Source organism: Octopus bimaculoides, chromosome 19 (assembly GCF_046866305.1).
Source record: "Octopus bimaculoides isolate indiv1 chromosome 19, ASM4686630v1, whole genome shotgun sequence".
Lineage (NCBI taxonomy): Eukaryota > Metazoa > Mollusca > Cephalopoda > Octopoda > Octopodidae > Octopus > Octopus bimaculoides.
The window spans coordinates 53,004,852-53,025,815 of record NC_142946.1 but is presented as its reverse complement, the minus strand read 5'-3'; the positions used below and the strand labels follow the sequence as shown (position 1 = coordinate 53,025,815).

Sequence of the window (20,964 nt, the reverse complement as noted above, 5' to 3'; positions counted from 1 at the left end):
TACCAACAAAACCATCACCACTACTACAACAATCACTCATTACTACGACTACTACCACTATCCCTACACAAGCACTACACCCTCACCACTACCACCACTTCAATTACCACTGTTACTGTAACCATCACCTTCACTACTACAGATTTAACTCCTATCACTACCACCCTCATAAGCACTGCCAATACCAATATCACCAGAACTGTTGCTACCACCACCACCACCACCATTACAACAACAGCAGGCATGGTTCTGTGGTTAAGAAGCTCGCTTTGCAACCACGTGGTTTTAGGTTCAGTCCCACTGCACAGCAAGTTGGGAAAGTGTCTTGTACAATAAATAACTCCAGAAGGAACCAATGCCTTGTGAGTGAACTTGGCAAATGGAAACGGTCTGAAAGCCCATTGCATATGTATATATCATAAATGTGTGCGTATATATCATAAATGTGTGTGTATATATCATAATGTGTGTGTATATGTGTGTATGTCTGTGTTTGTGTGTGTGTATTTTTGTGTTTGTTCCCCACCACTGTCACTATTGCTTGACAACCAGTGTTGGTTTGTTTATGTTCCATAACTTGCTGTTTGGCAAAAGAGCCTGTTAGAATAAGCACCAGACTTACAAATGGGTTGGGGGAAGCAATTTGTTCTACTAAAAAAAAAAAGACAAAAAAAAAAAAAGAAACCCTTCAAGATGATGGTTCCCCAGGATGGTCACAGTCCAATGACTGAAAGAAAAAAAAGACAAAAAATAAATAACATAATCTCCCTCAATATCTGGTACAATACGAACGTTATTGCTGAACTCTTGGTTTCTCTAGTATTCTTTGTGGGTGATGGAAAAATAGTGTTTGGGTAAGAAAGGAAAGAAAACAGACACACACATAAAAACAAAAGAAAAATCTCTAAAATGAAATATATCCAGGGACACTGAGTCTCTGACTGTTTCTTTTGAAAAAATACAACAAAACAAAACATAAACACATCAACATTAGCTTAGCTTTTATTCTTTAATATGTCGATTGTTTTTGTATTAGATATTTGTAATATATATGTATTTATTTATTTATATGTTTATATTTATAATATATTCAATACTTTTTTTCCCTTTGTACATTTAGCTTTTTGTTTGAAGATTTATTCATTGAATTTTTTTCTTTTCGTTTATCTGTTTTTCATTTATTTGTTTTTCTTTTCTTCTCATTTTTTTTTTTTTTTTTGTTGGTGGAGGTCGATTGGTCAGTCGAGGGGTGAGTATTCTGTGTTGATGGCGGCGGATAACACTCCTCTTTTGGAGATATATAATTTTTTTGTTTTATAATAAGCAGTAAATTTCTTTATTGCTTTCTGTACACCATGAACAATAATAATAATAATAATAATAATAATATAATAATAATAATAATAATAATAATAATAATAAGTGAAGTTGCTTACTTATTGACCCATCATGCCTGTTTGATTCTAGGATCGTAAAGAAAGAGGAAGAAAAGCAACAAAATACAATCCCTTAAAATTTGAAATAGGAAGAATTTGGAGCATGCGAACAGCAAAGGTCGTGTCTATAATAAGTGATGCATTGGGAACAGTAAGCCAAGATATAGACAAATGGCTGATAGAGATTGAAATAAAATGCCCGGTAGAGTTCCTACAGAAAGTTTGTCTCTTATGGACAGCAAAGATTATCAGGAGGGTTCTAAACACTAGAAAGACTACTGAAAACTTGTGAATACCTAAGGTTACAGGTAGTAATTTGCTACCCACATAATTCCTATCAGGAATAAGACTGAACCTGAGCCAAACCGAAATAATAATAATAATAATAATAATAATAATAATAATAATAATAATAATAATGATAATAGCAGCAACAACAATAGGAACAGAGATAATAATTCTAATTTTGGTACAAGGCCAGAAATTGCAGGGAAGTGGGTCAGTCGATTACAGTGACCCCCAGCACTCAACTGGTACTTATTTTACCGATAGTGAAAGGATAAAAGGCAAAGTCGACCTCCATAGAGTTTGAACTCAGAATGTAAATTCGAAAAGAAACGCTGCTGAGCATTCAGTCTGGTGTGTTAACAATTCTGCCAGTTTGCTATCTTGTTGATGATGATGATGATGATGAACACCAGCAAGCCTTTTAGGAAGGAGTTATATTTGTGGAAAAAAGATGGCTAAGAATATTTTTTCAATAAGGATTTTTTTTAAGTTACAAGAAATAGATGACAATTTAAAAAGTCCTAAGGCATATATATATATATATATATATATAATTCAATAATAGGATGAATTCTTTTACAAGAATTCATCAAGTAGCTAGCGTGAAAAAACCTCATAAGGGAAAAATCCATCATTTATTCCCCAAAATATATTTATTTATATAAGGGCATTACTATACATGAATGCCTCATGCTAAGAGGGACTCTAAGGTCAAACTACCATAATAAACACATTTTTACAGACTATAGTTTAGTCTGTTTTTAGAGGGCTAGCTTTGAGAGTTGCATTTCCTCGCGTTCGGTCAGCCTAGAACTATAGCAGAAAGCATTTCCCTAAGGTGCTGAGCTGTGGGACTGAACCTTAAACCAAGGGATTGTGAAGTGAGCTCCTAAACCACACAGCCTTGCCAATAAAGTCACACACTGGTTCTATTTCATTTGTTTTTACTATTATTAATTAGTCTGTTAATTAATTAACCAATTAACTAATAGATTGCTTGATCAAGTCTGTTATGATATATCATGTCTGAATTTGGATATATTGTAACAGTCTTGGAGCAATGTGAGAATGTTATTGATGAGATCGTAAATGGTGCCAAAAGAACTCTGATAAATGAATTGATTGATTGATTAATTGATCAAATGATTAGTCAAACAATTACTTATTTAATTGTTAATTAATTAACTAGTTGGCAAAAGGAAGTGAAATGGAACCTCTGTATGTGTTTGTGTGTGTGTTCTTTTTTGTTGGCAAAATGACCCTCCTAAGATTATTTCTCATTCTTTATTGATAAATATATTCCAGTGGTTATGCAAATGCTTCATAATCTTTGCAGAGAAAATGTTAAATGTGTTACCCCAAAGATTGACAAGACAGACGTAATAAAAGATCCATTCTACATGGAGGAACTTTTTCTTGCAGATGGCAATCATTAACTCAATCAAAATGAGCATGGAGGTGGTGCAAGAGTTCCATGACACCAAATGTTGCTACAAACCAGAAAATCTTATTTTTGCTTTGGCTTGTGTTACTAAAAAGTTAGTAAAAAATAACTGATTCCAATTAGAAAATGCAGTTTATCAATTTATGAAAACAATTAGTGATGTTTCTTACAAAGTTACAATAGGCGCAGTGGTAGTGATTGTAAAAGAGGAGGTGGAGTAAGTGGTGATGATTAGGGTTAGGGTTAGGGTTAGTGACGATCATTATGACAGAGGTGGAGTTAGGGAGGATTATGACAGAGGAACTGGAATTAGTGAGGATTGTGGTAAGGGAGGTAAAGTTAATGGTGACGGTTGTGGTTGTTTCGGGAATCAGAGACAAAAGAACCTCCTTGTTTGTCAGCTGAATTTGTATTAGTGGTTAATGTCGTGAAATGTCAAGAAAACATGGATTTTGGATTTCCACTGATTTAGCTGATACATGTTTCTTCTTGTTTCTGCCTCCATGTTTAGTTTAAATTATGTGAAATGAATAAAATATGTTCTACATTTAATGATTGTTTAGGCCTCACGGAAGAAAACGATTCTTGCCCATGGTGCCACATAGTGGAACTGAACCCAAAACCATGTGGTTGGGAAGTAAATTTCTTTACCAGTGATACTAATACAACAGTTAACTATTGCGGTAGAGAAGGAGGAGTTAGTGTGTTAAGATAGGTGGAGCAAAATATGATCATTGTAGAGGAGGAGTAGGAAGAGGAGTTAATGTTGTTGGGTGTTGGAGCATCTGATGATTATGGTTGAGGAGGGGGAGTTAGTGGTGATGAGAGGGGTTGAGCAAGTGATGATTATGTGATTATGGTGGAGGAGGAGTTAGTGCTGTTGGGATGGTGGAATATCTGATGGGTATGGCAGGAGAGGTGGAGACAGTGATAATGATTACAGTGCAAGTGATGGCTGTAGTAAGGTAGGTGGAGTTAATGGTTATTACATTGGTGTAAGTGGTGGTGGTAATCGTTGTAGGGGGAGGTAACTGAAAAGAGTGGTATTGATGATGGCAATGACTGTGACAAAAACTACAGTGATACAGCAGCTGATGATGATAGTGAAAGGGATGTGAGGAGGAGGGAAAGTATGAAGAGGAGGAGGAGAAGGAGGAGGAAGAAGAAAATGAAGATGACGATAACGACAACAACACAACAAAGACATATAACAGAGGAGGACAAAGCCATGGTACAAGATATGTAATAACAGCAAAGATAGGGAAAATAACTCAACAAGAGATAAATATGAACTAATCTCAATCTTATAGCAAGAATGAAAAATCTCTGTCTTTTGTTCATTGTCAGACAGAAATCAAGAGTTATGAATGGTGAGAATCATATTATTATAGTTGTTATTATTATTATTATTATTATTATTATTATTATTATTATTATTATCATTATTATTATTAGTATTAGTATTGTTGTTGTTATTTTTGTTTTTGCTTTCTTACAAAATACATCTCTTCATGCTGGTTCTAAGAACATAATAAACATGGCACTCAAAGTCTGTGATTGATTAAGCTGAAGAAAATTCCAGGTACAAAAGAGAAGCAGAATTACTGATAACTTATGTTGTAAACAACTCTCTACCAAAGGGTATACAACTGTACAAGAACTAAAATGGTTATTTCAGGAATTGGAGACAAAAGTACCTTGTTTGCCAGCTGAACTTGTATCAGTGATGGTCAGAGTAGCCCAGTGGTTAATGTAGTGAGATGTCAAGAAAACATGGTTTTGGGATTTCCACAGACTCTTCTGATACATATTTTTTCTTGTTTCTGCCTCCATGTTTAGTTTAAATTATGTGAAATGAATAAAATATGTTCGACATTTAATGATTGTTTAGGCCTCAGAGAAGAAAAATGACCAATTTTAATTTTAGAATAATTACATATACAAAAAGGTAAGTATAACACACATCACATACACACACATATATATATATATATATATATATATATATATATATATATATATACATATATATATATATCATTATCATCTTCGTCGTCATTGTTGTTTAACATCCACTATCCATGCTGTCATAGGTTGGATGGTTTGTCCTGTAGCTGGCAAGCAGGGAACTGTCCAGACTCCAACTGTCTGTTGTGGCATGGTCTCTACAGCTGGATGCGCTTCCTAATGCCAACCACTTAGCAGAGTGTGGTGGGTGCTTTTTATGTGTCACCAGCATGGGATACACACACACACACACACACACAAACAAACATATATATATATATATATATATATATATATATATAAATAGAAAAAGAAATGGAAAATAAAGAAAGCTTCTAACAATGCAGTAAGTTTTAGAAAAACCTTTATATTTCAGGTGCAATGTCTGAAACAGTTAAAAGATATAAGGTAATGATAAATATAGACACAGGTATACAGGTATGGTCTATATTGCAGAAAACAAAAAAGCTTACTCTGCAGCATGGAGTTTCAGGTACATTCCCATTGCATGACACTTTGAGGAAGTATCTTCTACTATAAGTCTTGGCTCCACCAATGCCTTGTGAGCAAATTTGGTAGACAGAAACTGTGTAGAACCTCGTCATATAAATGTGTGTGTGTGTGTGTGTGTGTGTGTGTGTGTGCATACACCTTTGTGCCTCTGTTTGTCATGCCACCCACTGCTTCACAACTTAGTGGTTCAGCAAGAGAAACTGATAGAATAAGTACAAGACATTAAAAGAAAGAAAGAAACTTAAGTATTGGGGGGTGATTTGTATGACTAAAATCCAATGATTGAAACAAGCAGAAGATGAATGATAAATACTCAACACTTGTCTGAACATGGACACATCACATGATTTATACACAATTTATATTATAATTTATCTGACACAGAGTTAATTAATTTGCAGAAGATAAAATGTACCTATGGTTAAATTGAGAGTCAAAATTAATAACATCACTGATGTGCAGGTTAGCATACGCATGTTCACCTCGTTAGCAACATATGCATTAGTTAATTGCTCCTGGCTGTTTCTTCTTCTTACTATTTTTCTTTTTTTTAACTCTTGAATTAATATTTAGGATTAGATGCCATTTAATTTTGGTTTGAATAGAAAAAAAAAAAAAAGATTCTGAAATGTTTTATAATAAAAATAAAACCATATATATATATATATATATATATATATATATATATATATATATATATATATATATATACATGTGTGCGTGGGTATATATATATATATATATATATATATATACATGTGTGCGTGTGTGTATATATATATATATATATATATATATATAAGTCAGTAAATAGTGGGGTTGTGTTAACCGCACATGGAGAAATAATAGGAAAATGAAGAATAAGGCAGAATGCTAAATTTTAATAAATATATGAACACGACATGTATGTGTCTGCACATGTAAGTGTGTGTATGTACATACACACACATATACACAAATATATACATACAAACAAATATATACATACAAACACACAAACAATCACAGACTTATATGTATGTGTGAGTGTGGCGTGTGGCTCAGTGCTTAAGAAGTTAAGAAGCTTTTTTCCCAACCACATGATCTCAGGTTCGGTCCTACTGTACAGCACCTTTTGAGTGGATGTGACAGACAGAAACTAAAAGAAGCCCATTGTTTTGTGCATACGTATGTGTGTGAGTGTGTATGTGTACGCACACACACATGTACATATGTGTTTGTGCGTACTTTTGTCTTGACATTATGTGATGATTGTAAACAAGCAGTGTTGTTCATTTCCAGTTTTCTGTTAAAAACACGTCTGGCTATGGGAAACATTACCAAACTTGGAAACAAATAACAGTTGACGATAGGAAGGGTATTCAGCTTAGAGAACTTGCCTCAGCAAATTCTGCCTGACTCATATGAACATGGAAAATGGGTGTTAAATAATGATGATGATGATGATGATGATAATTATCGAAGTAATAATGGTAGTAGTAGTAGTAGTAGTAGTAGTAGTAGTAGTAGTAGTAGTAGTAGTAGTTGTAGTAGTAGCCTAACAATGTAGACCTTAAAAAATATGGTTTCACTATTTTACAATTCTTTTAATTTTGCGGCTATAAAATTTCTTTTTCAAAAAGATTTCCCAATCAACTGTTTATGTTGAGACCTGCAGCTTGACTGAAATTTCAAATAGAATATCGAAAAAGCACCATGGTTTTTGTATTTATTCTCTGGTAGTCTTACTAACTATTCTTTGGTTGACTAACTTTGATCTTAAATATTCAATTTTTATCAACAATATTATTAATGGTCAGCTGAATAAAACAATTAAGTATTATTACATCAAAACATCTGGCATCATGTAACCCATAAACATGAAGTTTATGAAGCATTTAGAAGCTTTGAGTTGTGCAATACACCAACATAACATTACACAAATATAGGAGAATGTCTAACGATTCAGAGAAAATATGTAGCTTTAAGATATCAAAAATAGTAAAACTATACATTATATGTATATCATCATCATCATCGTTTAACATCTAATGTCCATTTTCCATGCTGGCATAGGTCTGATGGCCAGGGGTTGCACCAGATTCCATAGTCTGTTTTGGCTTTGTTTCTATGGCTGGATGCCCGTCCTAATGCCAGCCACTTTACAGACTGTACTGGGTGCTTTTTACATGGCACTAGCACCCACACCAATGTTTTTTTTACATGACTTTAGGTTTTAGGATCTCAATTCTGTTGTGGTGGGTGGATCTTCTTGAGTACAACATATGTATGTATTTCATTTTTCAGTTTTGTTTTAAGATTTCTTGTCAATAGGAAAAGAGCTAGTTTCTAGCCTAGATCTAAGGCTCCCCATTGGAATTTCAACAACATCAACAGGTTATGTATGTATGTATGTATGTATGTATGTATGCATGTATGCATGCATGCATGTATGCATGCATATATGCAGATTTGTATGTTTTGTTTTATGTGTGTATCCTCATGCATACACTTGCAGATCTAGACATGCTCATATATACTTAAATGATAAACTTTTGGAAAGTTTTACAGATTTTTACAGTTCCAGTGATGGGTTGGATCTGTAGTCTACAAATCAGCTTTCTCCTCTCTAAGTTTTGAGAAGCCTAATTTCTCAAGATTGGTATTTAGGCATTGTGTTACATATCCCAGGACCCCAATAATTACAAGTATAAACCTGAACTTGTAATCTGGATAGAGTAACTGCAGATTTCTCGATAGTTCAGCATAGTTGCATGTATGTATGTATGTATATGCAGTTTTTATTATTAATTATGATTTACACTTGGTTGTAAAACATAGCCTAAAAAAATTTTTCAAACCCATGCCAGTATAGAAAAGCAGACATAAAAATGATAATAACACGATATTCATTCATTCATTTTATGTCTTTTTATCCATGCTAGCATGGGTTAGATGAATTACATATTATTGCAGCATTGTTTTACAGTTGGATGCTCTTGATGAAGCCTGTTTTACAGCTGGATTCCTTTATCTGTTTTTTCTAGTAAGGAATTTTTTTTTTATTTCATGCATCTTTGAAAGCAGAAAGCTAACAGATAATTTCTTGATAGGGAATGTTAGCAAAGTTCACTACTTGCAGCTTATTTTTTTATGCAGGCACAGAATGAAAACGTTCAACGGACATACACACATACATGTGCACAGGCACACACACACACATTCAGGCACACAACATACACACACACACACATGCACACAAATGTACAGACATATTTATAAAAGCCTTCCTCTGCACTTTTCTTTATGTACATGTGTGTGTGTGTATCTAGTGAAAGAAGCCTGTCATGTATATATGTGTGTGTGTGATTTTGTGAGTGTGCATGCATGTGTGGATGTATAAAGTTTATATCTCATCACTGCTCCGCACTGCTACATACGTGTGTGTGTGCGTGTGCACATGCGAGTGTGTATGTTTGTGTCTGTTACTTGATTGGTACTTATTTCATTGACTCCAAAAGCATGAAAGGCAAAGTTAGCCTCAGCAGAATTTGAGCTCAGAACATAAAACTGGAAGAAATGTTGATAAGCGTTTTGTTTGGGGTGGAATAATGATTCTGGTAGCCCACTGAAGGAGGAGGAGGAGGACAACAACAGCAGTAGGAGGAGGGTAGGACAGTAGTTGAAGGTAAAAATGTCACTGTCCTCTGAGATTTTCCAGCTAACACTGACAGAACAATCCAGGCTAATCGACCAGACATAATTATCAAAGACAGGGAAGAAAATACCTGTAGACTAATAGATGTAAGTGTTCTTACAGTAAAAAATATACCTGTAAAGGAATTTGATAAATTAAGTAAATATAAGGACCTGGAAATTGAAATACAAAAGATGTGGCATCTTAGAAGCAAGAACTGTTCCTGTTATTTTAAGTGCCCTAGGTATGAAAAAAAAAGGGATAAGATCCCAGGAGAACCATGTCTCAGAGACATCCAAATGATTGTGCTGACAAGTACTGCCCACATCCTTAGAAAAACCCTAGCCATTTAAATGTCGGTGTTGTATTAGATGAAGATATTTTGCTACTGCCCCTGTCACTTCCCCTCCCCAAGCTTTCAGTCATACTGTAACATCTCTTATCTTCCACTCAGCCTCGGATGCTGAGTGAGTATTGTCAAGTGATTGTAACGAAGAGACAGGTTAAAAGTAAAAAATGATAACAACAACAACAATACTAATTCATGTAAGTGAATTCCAAATACAACAAATCCCAGAAGTAGATGTACTAGAAACAGGCACAGAAAAAGCTAAGCAAATGAAAACCCTTGTTAAAACTGCTGCCTTAGATATTCTTACTGATAAATGGCAAGAAAAAAACCTCTCAATGGCAAATATCCAAAGACAGTTAATAATATTGATGTTGATAAAGCTCTTACCCATAAATGGTTTGTGTCTTCTGGCTTAAAATCAGATGCTTCGTGTGTCCCAGCAAGTGATTGCATCAAACATGCAGGTTATAATGATGATGATGATGACGATGATGATGATGCTTGTTTGTAATTTAGGCACAAGGCCAGTGATTCTGATGGGGTAGGGGGAGTAGTTAGCCAATACAATTGATTCAAAAGTACTTGACTGGTTTCTATTTTACTTTATTGACTCAGAAAAGATGAAAACAAAGTTACTTTGACAGAATTTGAACTCTGAGTATAAAGAGCCAGAACAAATACCAGGAGGCATTTTCTTTGATATTCAAATAATAATAATAATAATAATAATAATAATAATAATAATAATAATAATAATAATAATAATAATAATAATAATAATAATAATAATGATAATAATATGATAATAATAATAATAATAATAATGATAATAATCCTTTCTACTAAAGGTACAAGGCCTGAAATTTTAGTGGAGGGGACCAGTTAATTGCCTCGACCCCAGTATTTCACTGGTATTTAATTTATTGACCACGAAAGGATGAAAGGCAAGGTCAACCTCAGCGAATAATAATAATAATAATAATAATTAAAAAATAAAAAAAAAAAATAAATGCACCCTTTTAAAGCCTAGCCAGGCTCATGGGCCCGGTTTCCCAGTTTCAATGGCGTATGTGTTCCCCAGCTGGATGGGATGCCAGTCCATCGCAGCGTTACTTATTTTTGCCAGCTGAGTGGACTGGAGTAACGTGAAATGAAGTGTTTTGCTCAAGAACACAACGCATCGCCCGGTTCAGGAATCGAAACCACAATCTTACAATCATGATGCTGACACCCTAACCACTAAGCCACATGCCTCCACAATAATAATAATAATAATAATAATAATAATAATAATAACAATAATGGTAATAGTAATTTTATTTATTAGGCACAGAATCCTGAAAATGTGGGAGTTAACAAATGAAAAAAAGTATAAAAAAGAAAAAAAGAAAAGTGGGAGGAAAAAATGAAATAACATAGCAACACTATAGACAGCCCATTTCTATTCTTAGTCATCTCCTTAAACCAAAATAATACTGAATAAGTGAATAAACAATGAATAAGAACAAGCAACCATCAATTTAGCTCATTATGTGAATGTGGGAGACGAGAAGAGATGAAAAAAAAAAAAAGAGAGAGAGAGAATAAAAGATCAATATATAGATAATCAAAGCGGAGGTTAAGGCGAAATTATTATCAAAAGGTACAGAAGAGATGATTTGGTATAGCAGTATTGAACAAAACACAGGTATATTGTAATAGGATGAGAAATTGTCTGTACCAAGGCTAAGATTGGAATTAGGAACCAGTGTGCAGCAGCAAGAGAAGAAATATAAGTCATCTGAAACTTGCAGGAAATAATGTCATGCAAGAGTCCTTTCATAGAGACGCAGATATCTAGTTTAAGATAAGGTGGGTAGCGGGAAGACTGCCAGATATATATAAATATATATTTGTGTGTGTGTGTGTGTGTGTGTGTGTCCCCTGAATTGTATAAATGTATCTATAGAGATATATCTGTATAAGTATATATTTGTAAGTATGAATTTAAAATATGCGTGTACACGTATGAGTGTTTGTACATGTATGTATATATATATATATATATATATATACACACAAACATATATGTATATATATATATATATATATATGTATGAATTATTCAATACATACATATGCATTTGTGTATTGAATAATATAGGTTTATGAGCATATATTCAATATCTATCTATCAATTTTATATATTCAGACTGCTCTCCCTGTCCTTAAAAGATACACACACACACACACAACACACGCACACACATACAAGCATATATACTTACACGTACATATTACACACACAAACATATTTTCCTACCTACTTATTTTACCTGTTTTCCTGTATGTGCAAGTGTTTTTTGCTTACATAGTCATTTGTCTCTGTAACACAATTCCCAATAAATCTAACCTCATGGTAGGTAAGTACATGTATGCATTATACATGTACATCTATACACACTTGTGCAGAAGTATTCTTACACACAAAGAGAAAGAGAGAGAGAGAGGGAGGAGTATAAACACACAGAGACACACACAAACATATATATATACATGTATATGTCTCTTTCTCTCTCTCTTTCTTTCTCTCTCTTCTGTTCTTGTGTGAATGCACAGGTGAATATAGATACGCATGTATGTGTATATATGTATGTATGTATGTATGCTTGCATACATACATGTATCTACATTTATGTATGTATGTATGTGTGTGTGTGTGTATATGTACTCTTTTTTCCACCTTGTTGCACATTTCATGTGCTTACTCCGGTATATATATATATATATATATATATATATATACATATGCAGATATGTAAATATATGCACGAATGTATATGTATGTCTGCAAATATACATGTGTATTTGTATGCTTATATGTGTGTGTGTATATATGTGTATATATATATATATACACACACACACACACCATATACATGTGCATATATGTATGCATGTGTGTATGTATGTACATAAGTATGTACATACATATATGTATGTATGTACATATGTATATGTATGTACGTACATACATATATAAGTACACACTCTCAGACACAAGTATGCGCATACAGATATATATTTGCAAGGTGTGCATGTGATAATAAGCAGTAAAAGCCAAAATCAAAAGTGCCAAAGAAGAAAATGCCATACTCAATATATTAGGGAATATTTTTCTAACATAAAAGTGCAATATTCTTACAACAATTTAGAGACCATTATTCACAGAAATTCTAGAATTTTAGCCAGTAAAAGTAGGGGAGAAAGAAAGAGAGAGAGAGAAAAGGGGGGCATTCAGTATCTGACTTATTCTATTTTGTAATTCCTGGAAGAATAAAAGGTGAACTTGACTTCAACAAAGATTGAACACAAAATGCAAAGATGCAGAACAAACACCAACATATGCAATGTTGCCAATCAACTGAACTTTTGCTGGAATAAATTTAGTAATTTATGCATGAAGAAAATTACATATGACATCATAAACTATTTGGATATATCAATTGTATGTAATACTATATTAATGTTTTCTCAGAGCGTTATAACCCCAAAATAGAGCAAAGCCAGAAATATATTCTTATAAAGATTTAATTGGTATGGAAGTTCAACTGTCTCTCGACACAAATATCAAGGTAAAAATTTATATATCCTTGAAAAGATCAATATTATTTTATGGACATCGATCTTGGCACAGTACCAGTACACCTGATGCTAAATTTCTAGACTTTGAGCACAGAGAATTACAGAGAATATTAGGGAAAAGGTGTGGCAGGATCATGTGACTAACAATGAGACGGGGCAAGATGGTTAATGTAAAACCAGATGATAAGTTTATAATGCAATGGTTGGGTCGTGTCTATAATAAATGAGATGAAAGTTTTCTTTTGGGGTGTGTCAGTTACCCAGTTGGATTGCAGAATGTAGAAGAGAGAGAGAGAGAGAGATCACAAGAAACATGGGTGAGAACAATGTGACAGGAGGTGAGTGAAGATTGTTGCAAAGACTTAAGAGATGGCACAAGATAAGTTTGTATCATCATCATCATCATCATCAATACCACCACCACCACCATACCATCACCGCCACCACACCATCACCACCAGATGATGGATAGATAGACAGACAGACAGATAGATAGATAGACAAATAAATAAACAGATAGACAGATAGACAGGCAGATAGATAGACAGATGGACAAAGAGACAGACAGACAGACAGACAAACAAATAGATAAACAGATGGACAAACAGATAGACAGATAGATAGACAGACAGGCAGACAGATAGAAAAATAGACAGACAAATATATAAACAGACAGATAAATAGACAAACAGATAGACAGATAGGCAAACAAACAGATAGATAGACAGACAGACAGATAGATAGACAGACGGATAAACCTACATAGTATACATATAAACAAGTCAAATTTACCTATCCCTCTGTAGACTGAAAAAAGTGATGAAGAGTCTTCATTGATTTTCAACCTTTATTGGGATCATATTTGAGGTGTCAACATCACCTGACCAATCCTGGAGAAAATGGTTAAGCAATAATTATTCTAGAAAAGATATGAAATAGAAGTGAAGTGGAGGAATGAAAACAGACTTGAGATATGCAGGGATATTGTATCTGCAATTCCATTATTTAAGCATGAAGAGATATATAAAATATCCCGGAAACAGCTGTAAGACCTCTTTATAAATGTTCTGAAATCTTTCACAGCCTTGGATTTTTATCTCATTCTGTTAAATTTTTATATATGCGCATGCTAATATATGACCTACATTGGACTCCTCATTCACATAATTGCCAAACCTGGAGCTTTACTATAGTCTGTCCATAGCACTTACTCAGCATTACCTGACACCTTGGGTCTTACTGATATCATTACCTCTCCTAACCTCAATATATATATATATATATATATATATATACATATATACAATATTTACACGCACAAAAAACACAAACATACACATGCATATACATATATACACATAACTTAGTCGGTAGACGAAGTGAAGTAACTTATGACACTTTTTAGGGACTCTGGGGCTGGTTGGAAGATGAGTATAAGTTACCCTCTGACCAGAAGCCAAACTTGAATGCTTGCAACAGAGTACAACTCTACTGAAGGTACCCGAGAGTGATGTGGTGGTGTTAAGCAAGACAATAGGTAAAATCCATGCAAGAAACATATGTTGGATCCATCTGAAAGTAGACATGATTTCAAGGTGGAAAAATCAGAAATACTGTTGTACTTACGGACTGAAATCTAACGCTGGAAGTTTGGATGGAATATCAGAATCCATGTAGACCTCAGAAGAGAGTAGTGGAAGCCTATCTGGAGTTGGGTACTTATCCTTGTTTGCAAGGGTTTCATCATATAAATCTCTTACTTTGTCTGCCAGCCTCTGTAAATAAAACAAACAAAAATGATAAACAAGAGCACTCAGAGAGCACAAACCTCTGCCAAGGCAACACCAACGTCCTCTCAACGATTAGAAATGATTTTTTAAATGAGAATATCTGAGATAAACTTGACTGCTCTCACAAATGAGAATACTAAAAATGAACCTGACCGCTCTCAAAAATTAAGTAAAAAAACAAGAAAAATAATCCAGAATCCTTGTCCGGTACCAGATCAATCCCAAACTTTAATCAGTTTGTGTCAATCACAAGGCCAAACATTCTTGAAAGTTTCATTTGAATCTATCCAGCGGTTCTTGAGATATCTTGTCCACGGACAAACAAATAAACAAATATGATTTACTCGACTAAAGGTGGTGCTCCAGCACGGCCGCAGTCAAATGACTGAAACAAGTATGAGTAAAAGAGTATAAAGAAGAAAGGGTACATAAACACATCAGAAGTAATGTTGGTGAATTTCAAGAAGCGTAAAATCTTTGAAGGATGTAATGTCTTGACAGCTAGTAACTGCTGCAGGTAGTTTTATACCATGCTTCAACAATCCTGAATGTGAAAAATGTTTGCAAAATGTTGACACTTGCTAGGAGGTAAAAAAAAAAGGAGATTGATTAATAGCTAATGAGTTAGTTTGGCATCTAATTAATAAAATTTAGTACAGGAATTTGAACATTCTGTATAATCAGGTAATTGACTCAATTCTAGTTTGATATCAAAAGCTCAATCACAACTGATGCTATTGTTCAAGTGTGGGATAAATAGATAGTCACTGTTTGTTTATTTATTTACTTTTCTGATATTTATTTTTCTGATATAGGTACAGGCTGTGTGCTTCCCAACCGCATGGTTCTAGGTTTGTTCCCACTGCATGGCACCTTGGGCAAGTACCTTTACTTAGTCTTGGGTGGACTAAAGCTTTGTGAGTGGATTTGGTAGAAAGAAACTGAAAGACGCCCATCGAGCATGTGTGTGTGAGTGGGCATGCATGCATGTGTGTGTAGATGCATGTATGATTGTGTCTCCTGTCTATACATTGCATGAGAGTTGTCAAATGATGGTCAGTGTCAAACAAGCAGTGCTTTCACTTCCAGTATTCTGTGAAAACATCTGGCCATAGGGAAATATTACCTTGCTTGGAAACAGGTAAAGGAAGCATAGAAAAGTGGTCATTAAAATGATGACGACGACAATATTAGGTAATGAAATAAAATGCATGAAAATTGTCATTTCTGCTTCTGGCATGTGACTGTCTGAGCAAAAACAAAAACCAGTGTTTTTATATTTACCGTATTTTAATGTGTATGAGGAACCCATTTTTTTGTTGAAAATTAGGTTAAATAAATATGGGAGTTTCTTATACATGGATAGTATTATAATCCCTTACAAAACCTTTTTTCCAAATTTTAAGCCCCAAAAATTAGAGGGTTCCTTATACACTTTAAAATATTGTTCATTCTTGGTGAACATTATGTCCTCTCAAAGAAGTGGAAGAAAATACTCCTAACTTGTAAAATAGGAAAGGGCTAGTGAAGAATGAGTATCTATCCAACCCATGCCAGCATCAAAAAATGAACATAAAATGAACAAACGAACATGATATTAAATAAAATAAATAAAAGAATGGTTCAAAACTAGGGAAAAACAAAAATCATAGGAAATTTTATGAAACTAAGAAAGATATATATCTAAGATAGTTGTAATTTTTTTTTATTTATGGTATTTGTGTTCTAGCATATAATAAAGACTATAAGAAAGAATTCAAGAGAAATTAATCTATAAAACACGCATAAACTTTTCCCAATTAGTGAAATAATTCTTTGAAGTGAGTAATAATCATTTAACTAATGAATTAAGCACTTTATCATTAGTTTGATAGTTAAAAATGTTAAAGACATAACATATTTCATAATTCTCTTCTAATAAGATTTGAAATTGAAGAAGAAACTATTTTGAAATGAACAAAAAAGAAAAAAAAAAACGAAATTAGTTTAAATTGTACATTTTTTTTTTTTTGTGAAAACTTGTGATACTGTCAGAAAATTATTGCAAGATGAAATAATATGGAAAATGTTTTCATCAGATAATTAAATAAAGAATCTGTTGGATTAGTTTCAGTGAGGTTAGATTGCACATAAATTACAAAAAAAATAATTTATTTTTTTTTTTTACTAAAAGAACTTTTTTTTTTTTCCTTTTTTCTTTCAGTCCTTTTCTTTTTTTTTTTTTTTTAGAAGGTTAAAAGGTATTTCAAAAAGAAATATCGGACATATCAATTATTATTTTTTCAAATAAATTATTTGTGCTATTTTGTAAAATACCTCTAAACAGTTGGTTTGTATTCAGCCTATTTATGTTCCAAGCTATTGATCAACATATATCAATACACAAATCAATATATAATCTGATTATAGTGAAATTGATTTCTGCTCTCAACTCCAAATTATGGCTTCCAATGCTTGGTAAAGCCAATGTCAGCATCGAAACATTACTTTAGAAGTTTCCTCCTACCATCAGGAATCTTCTTTGCAGCTATATAGCAGACTAACACAATAGATAGATATCTAATTTCCTCTCCATTAACTAAATATTTTCCTGCTTCCATTCTTAAGGTTTTCACTTGAGTAATATCATCAAAAGTTCTTTTTTCGGTGTACCATTATCATTATCGTTATTATTGCTGTTGTTGTTCTTGTCAATGATGGTGGTGGTGACGACGACAATGAGGCTGATTATGATAGTGGTGGTGATGATGTTGATGATGATGATGATGATGATGAAGATGATGATGATGTTTTAATGGTGGAGAGTAGACATAAAGGTCCCACAAAACTAAGTCAGCAGCAATCCCATCTCGACTCCCAGATGCTTCCATTTCATTTCATTTGCACTGTTGTTAATGTCCTTGAGAAAGAGACTTGCATAACACAATTCTCATCTTGTGCTTCTGTAAGAAATCCTTTTCATCATCATCATCATCGTTTAACGTCCGCTTTCCATGCTAGCATGGGTTGGACGATTTGACTGAGGACTGGTGAAACCGGATGGCAACACCAGGCTCCAGTCTGATTTGGCAGAGTTTCTACAGCTGGATGCCCTTCCTAACGCCAACCACTCAGAGAGTGTAGTGGGTGCTTTTACGTGTCACCCGCACGAAAACGGCCACGCTCGAAATGGTGTCTTTTATGTGCCACCCGCACAAGCCAGTCCAGGGGCACTGGCAACGATCTCGCTCGAAAATCCTACAGGAGCCAGTCAGGCGGTACTGGCAACGGCCACGCTCAAAATGGTGCATCTCATGTGCCACCCGCACAAGAACCAGTCCAGGGGCACTGGCAACGATCTTACTTGGCTTGCCGGGTCTTCTCACGCACAGCCCATTTCCAAAGGTCTCGGTCCGTAGTCATCGCCTCGGTGAGGCCCAATGTACGAAGGTCTTGCCTCACCACCTCAGCCCAGGTCTTCCTGGGCCTACCTCTTCCACGGGTTCCCTCAACTGTTAGGGTGTGGCACTTTTTCACGCAGCTATCCTCCTCCATTCTCACCACATGTCCATACCAGCGCAATCGTCTCTCTTGCACGCCACAACTGATGCAAATACACTAAGTTGAATAGACCATTGAAAGCCATCTAATTTTATGCTTCTCTTCTCACTTTAAATTTGAGGCCTTTGTACCAATGTAAGAAATCATTTACAAGTTGTCAATACAGAACATAATTGAACATAAACCTCCTTTCAGTTTATATTTGAAACCATCAAATTTATTTTATGCTCCTTAGTTATGATAGTCAAGCAATTCAGAGCAGTGTGAACATCACATATACTTTACCTACAAATCTCTCTCTCTCTCTCTCTCTCTCTCTCTCTCTCTCTCTATATATATATATATATATATATATATATATATATATATATATATATATGTATGTATGTATATATGGAAAAAAGGCAAAGTAGAAAATGCTAAAATACTTTTATAAAAAAACATTTCAGTACTGGTTTCGATCCTTGAGATCTTTTCAACAGTAAATATGGATAACAAATTATGGAAAAATTAAATTTTGGCAAATTCAAATGAAAAGTCTTTTTAAAAACATATTTGTATAGTATTCAAATACCAGGGGTATTTTTCTTGTTTCTCTCTGTCTCTGTTTCACTTGTTAACTGTTATATATATATATATATGGGAGAATTTACGAAAAAAAACAACAACAGACGAGGACAGGTGGTGTAGACAACAAAAGGATGTATTAGTTTAACGCTCAGGAATACAGAAAGTCTTTAACGTTTCGAGCTATGCTCTTCAACAGAAAGAATACAGAGAAAACAAGGAGAAAAACACGGAGAAAAAAAATTGAATGTTTTGGTCAGCGATTAATCATGGCAATTGTGTTTCCTTGTCTTGACATCACATGAGAGCTGTAAACGAGCATCACTATCATACAAGCAGTGTCATTCATTTCCAGTATTCTGTATGATAATGTCTGACCATGAGAAAATATTAACCTGCCCGGAAACAAGAGAGAGTTGGTGACAGGAAGGGTGTATAAAAAACCTGGTTCAATAAACTCCATCTAAACCATGCAGACATGGAAAAGTGTACATTAAAATGATGATGGTGATAATGATGATGGCGGGGGTGATGAGGATGGGCGAATCTGAGTTTGTTCTACCCATCCATCAACTGATAGCTCAGTAAAAAAGACTGCTGGAACAACTACTAGACTTTAAAAATAATTACTGTGATATGCTGACTAAAACAAGTAAAAAATAAAAGAATGATAGCTTTTATTCCATGTATATAGACTAAACTGAAGGTCAACCTGTCTTAAGATTTAGATTTTAAAACATGTGAGGATATGTAATGGAATTGTGAGGAATTGGTTGATGAAGATTTTCCTGCTACATTGAGCAGGTGGAGCTGTTCTCTGATTTTTCTTCAATTGGAAAGAATAAAATGGTAATGGATAACGGTGCTGATAAAATTACATATAATTGTCAAAATTATGATTTATCAGTTTCTAAATGGAAATAAATTCATCTCTTGAAAGAACAACCATATGATTCCTAATCATTGAAATAAAAATAAAAATAAAAATTTTAAAAAAATATTTTAATCATTCTGACAATTCTGACAAAGATAAAACAAAATATCAAAATTATGTAAAAATGAATTTTAAAAAAATAAAAAGAATAAAAGCAGCAAAAGAGAAGAGAATACTTAAAAACAATGATAACTGTAAATTGTTAATGTGAAGAAGTAAAAAAAAAAAAAAAATCTATATAGTAAATATTAATTCTTTGGCACATTAAATGTACACACTGTTCAGTGAAGTGATGATAATGTGTTAGATATACTGTTCCTAGCTGATGGAGGAGATAGTTTGATAAATAAATCTTGATAGAGGATGGTATATTAAATGAACAGTGAATAATAGCATAGATAGCAATGGTGGCTGCTAACTCAGCTTCCAGAAGGGAGATAGCACATTTCAATAAATTCTGATTTATTGGTGCTAAGAATAAAACTTCACAGAGTGTCTAGTTATTTGCTTTAGCAGAGTGAAAGGTATTCAATCAATTAAATATAACCTCTTTGAACGGTGTTGCATTGAAAATTACATGAAAGTACAGAAATTGGCTTGAGACTGATATTAATTTAAACCGATCTAGTGTATTAACTTGAGACGCACATTAAAGGGATATCATCTCGCTTAAAAGATGCTTATATAATATATTCGACAGATATCGTGTCAAATAGATATCGATGCATTTGGGAGATATTTGAGCTGAAAAGCGGGCAAGGTATCAAAAGCAACAGAGAAAGTATTTAAATGT

General features: G+C 33.9%; 1 protein-coding gene across 1 annotated transcript in view; it reads right to left on the bottom strand.

Moving 5' to 3' along the window:
• The window catches only part of LOC106878181 (voltage-dependent calcium channel subunit alpha-2/delta-3-like), a 145,276-nt gene that overhangs the window by 35,168 nt on the left and 89,144 nt on the right, over positions 1 to 20,964 (bottom strand). The window contains exon 3 of the mRNA XM_089337719.1: positions 14,967 to 15,115. Coding sequence (XP_089193845.1) covers positions 14,967 to 15,115 — 149 coding nt within the window. The remainder of the gene's footprint in view (positions 1 to 14,966; positions 15,116 to 20,964) is intronic.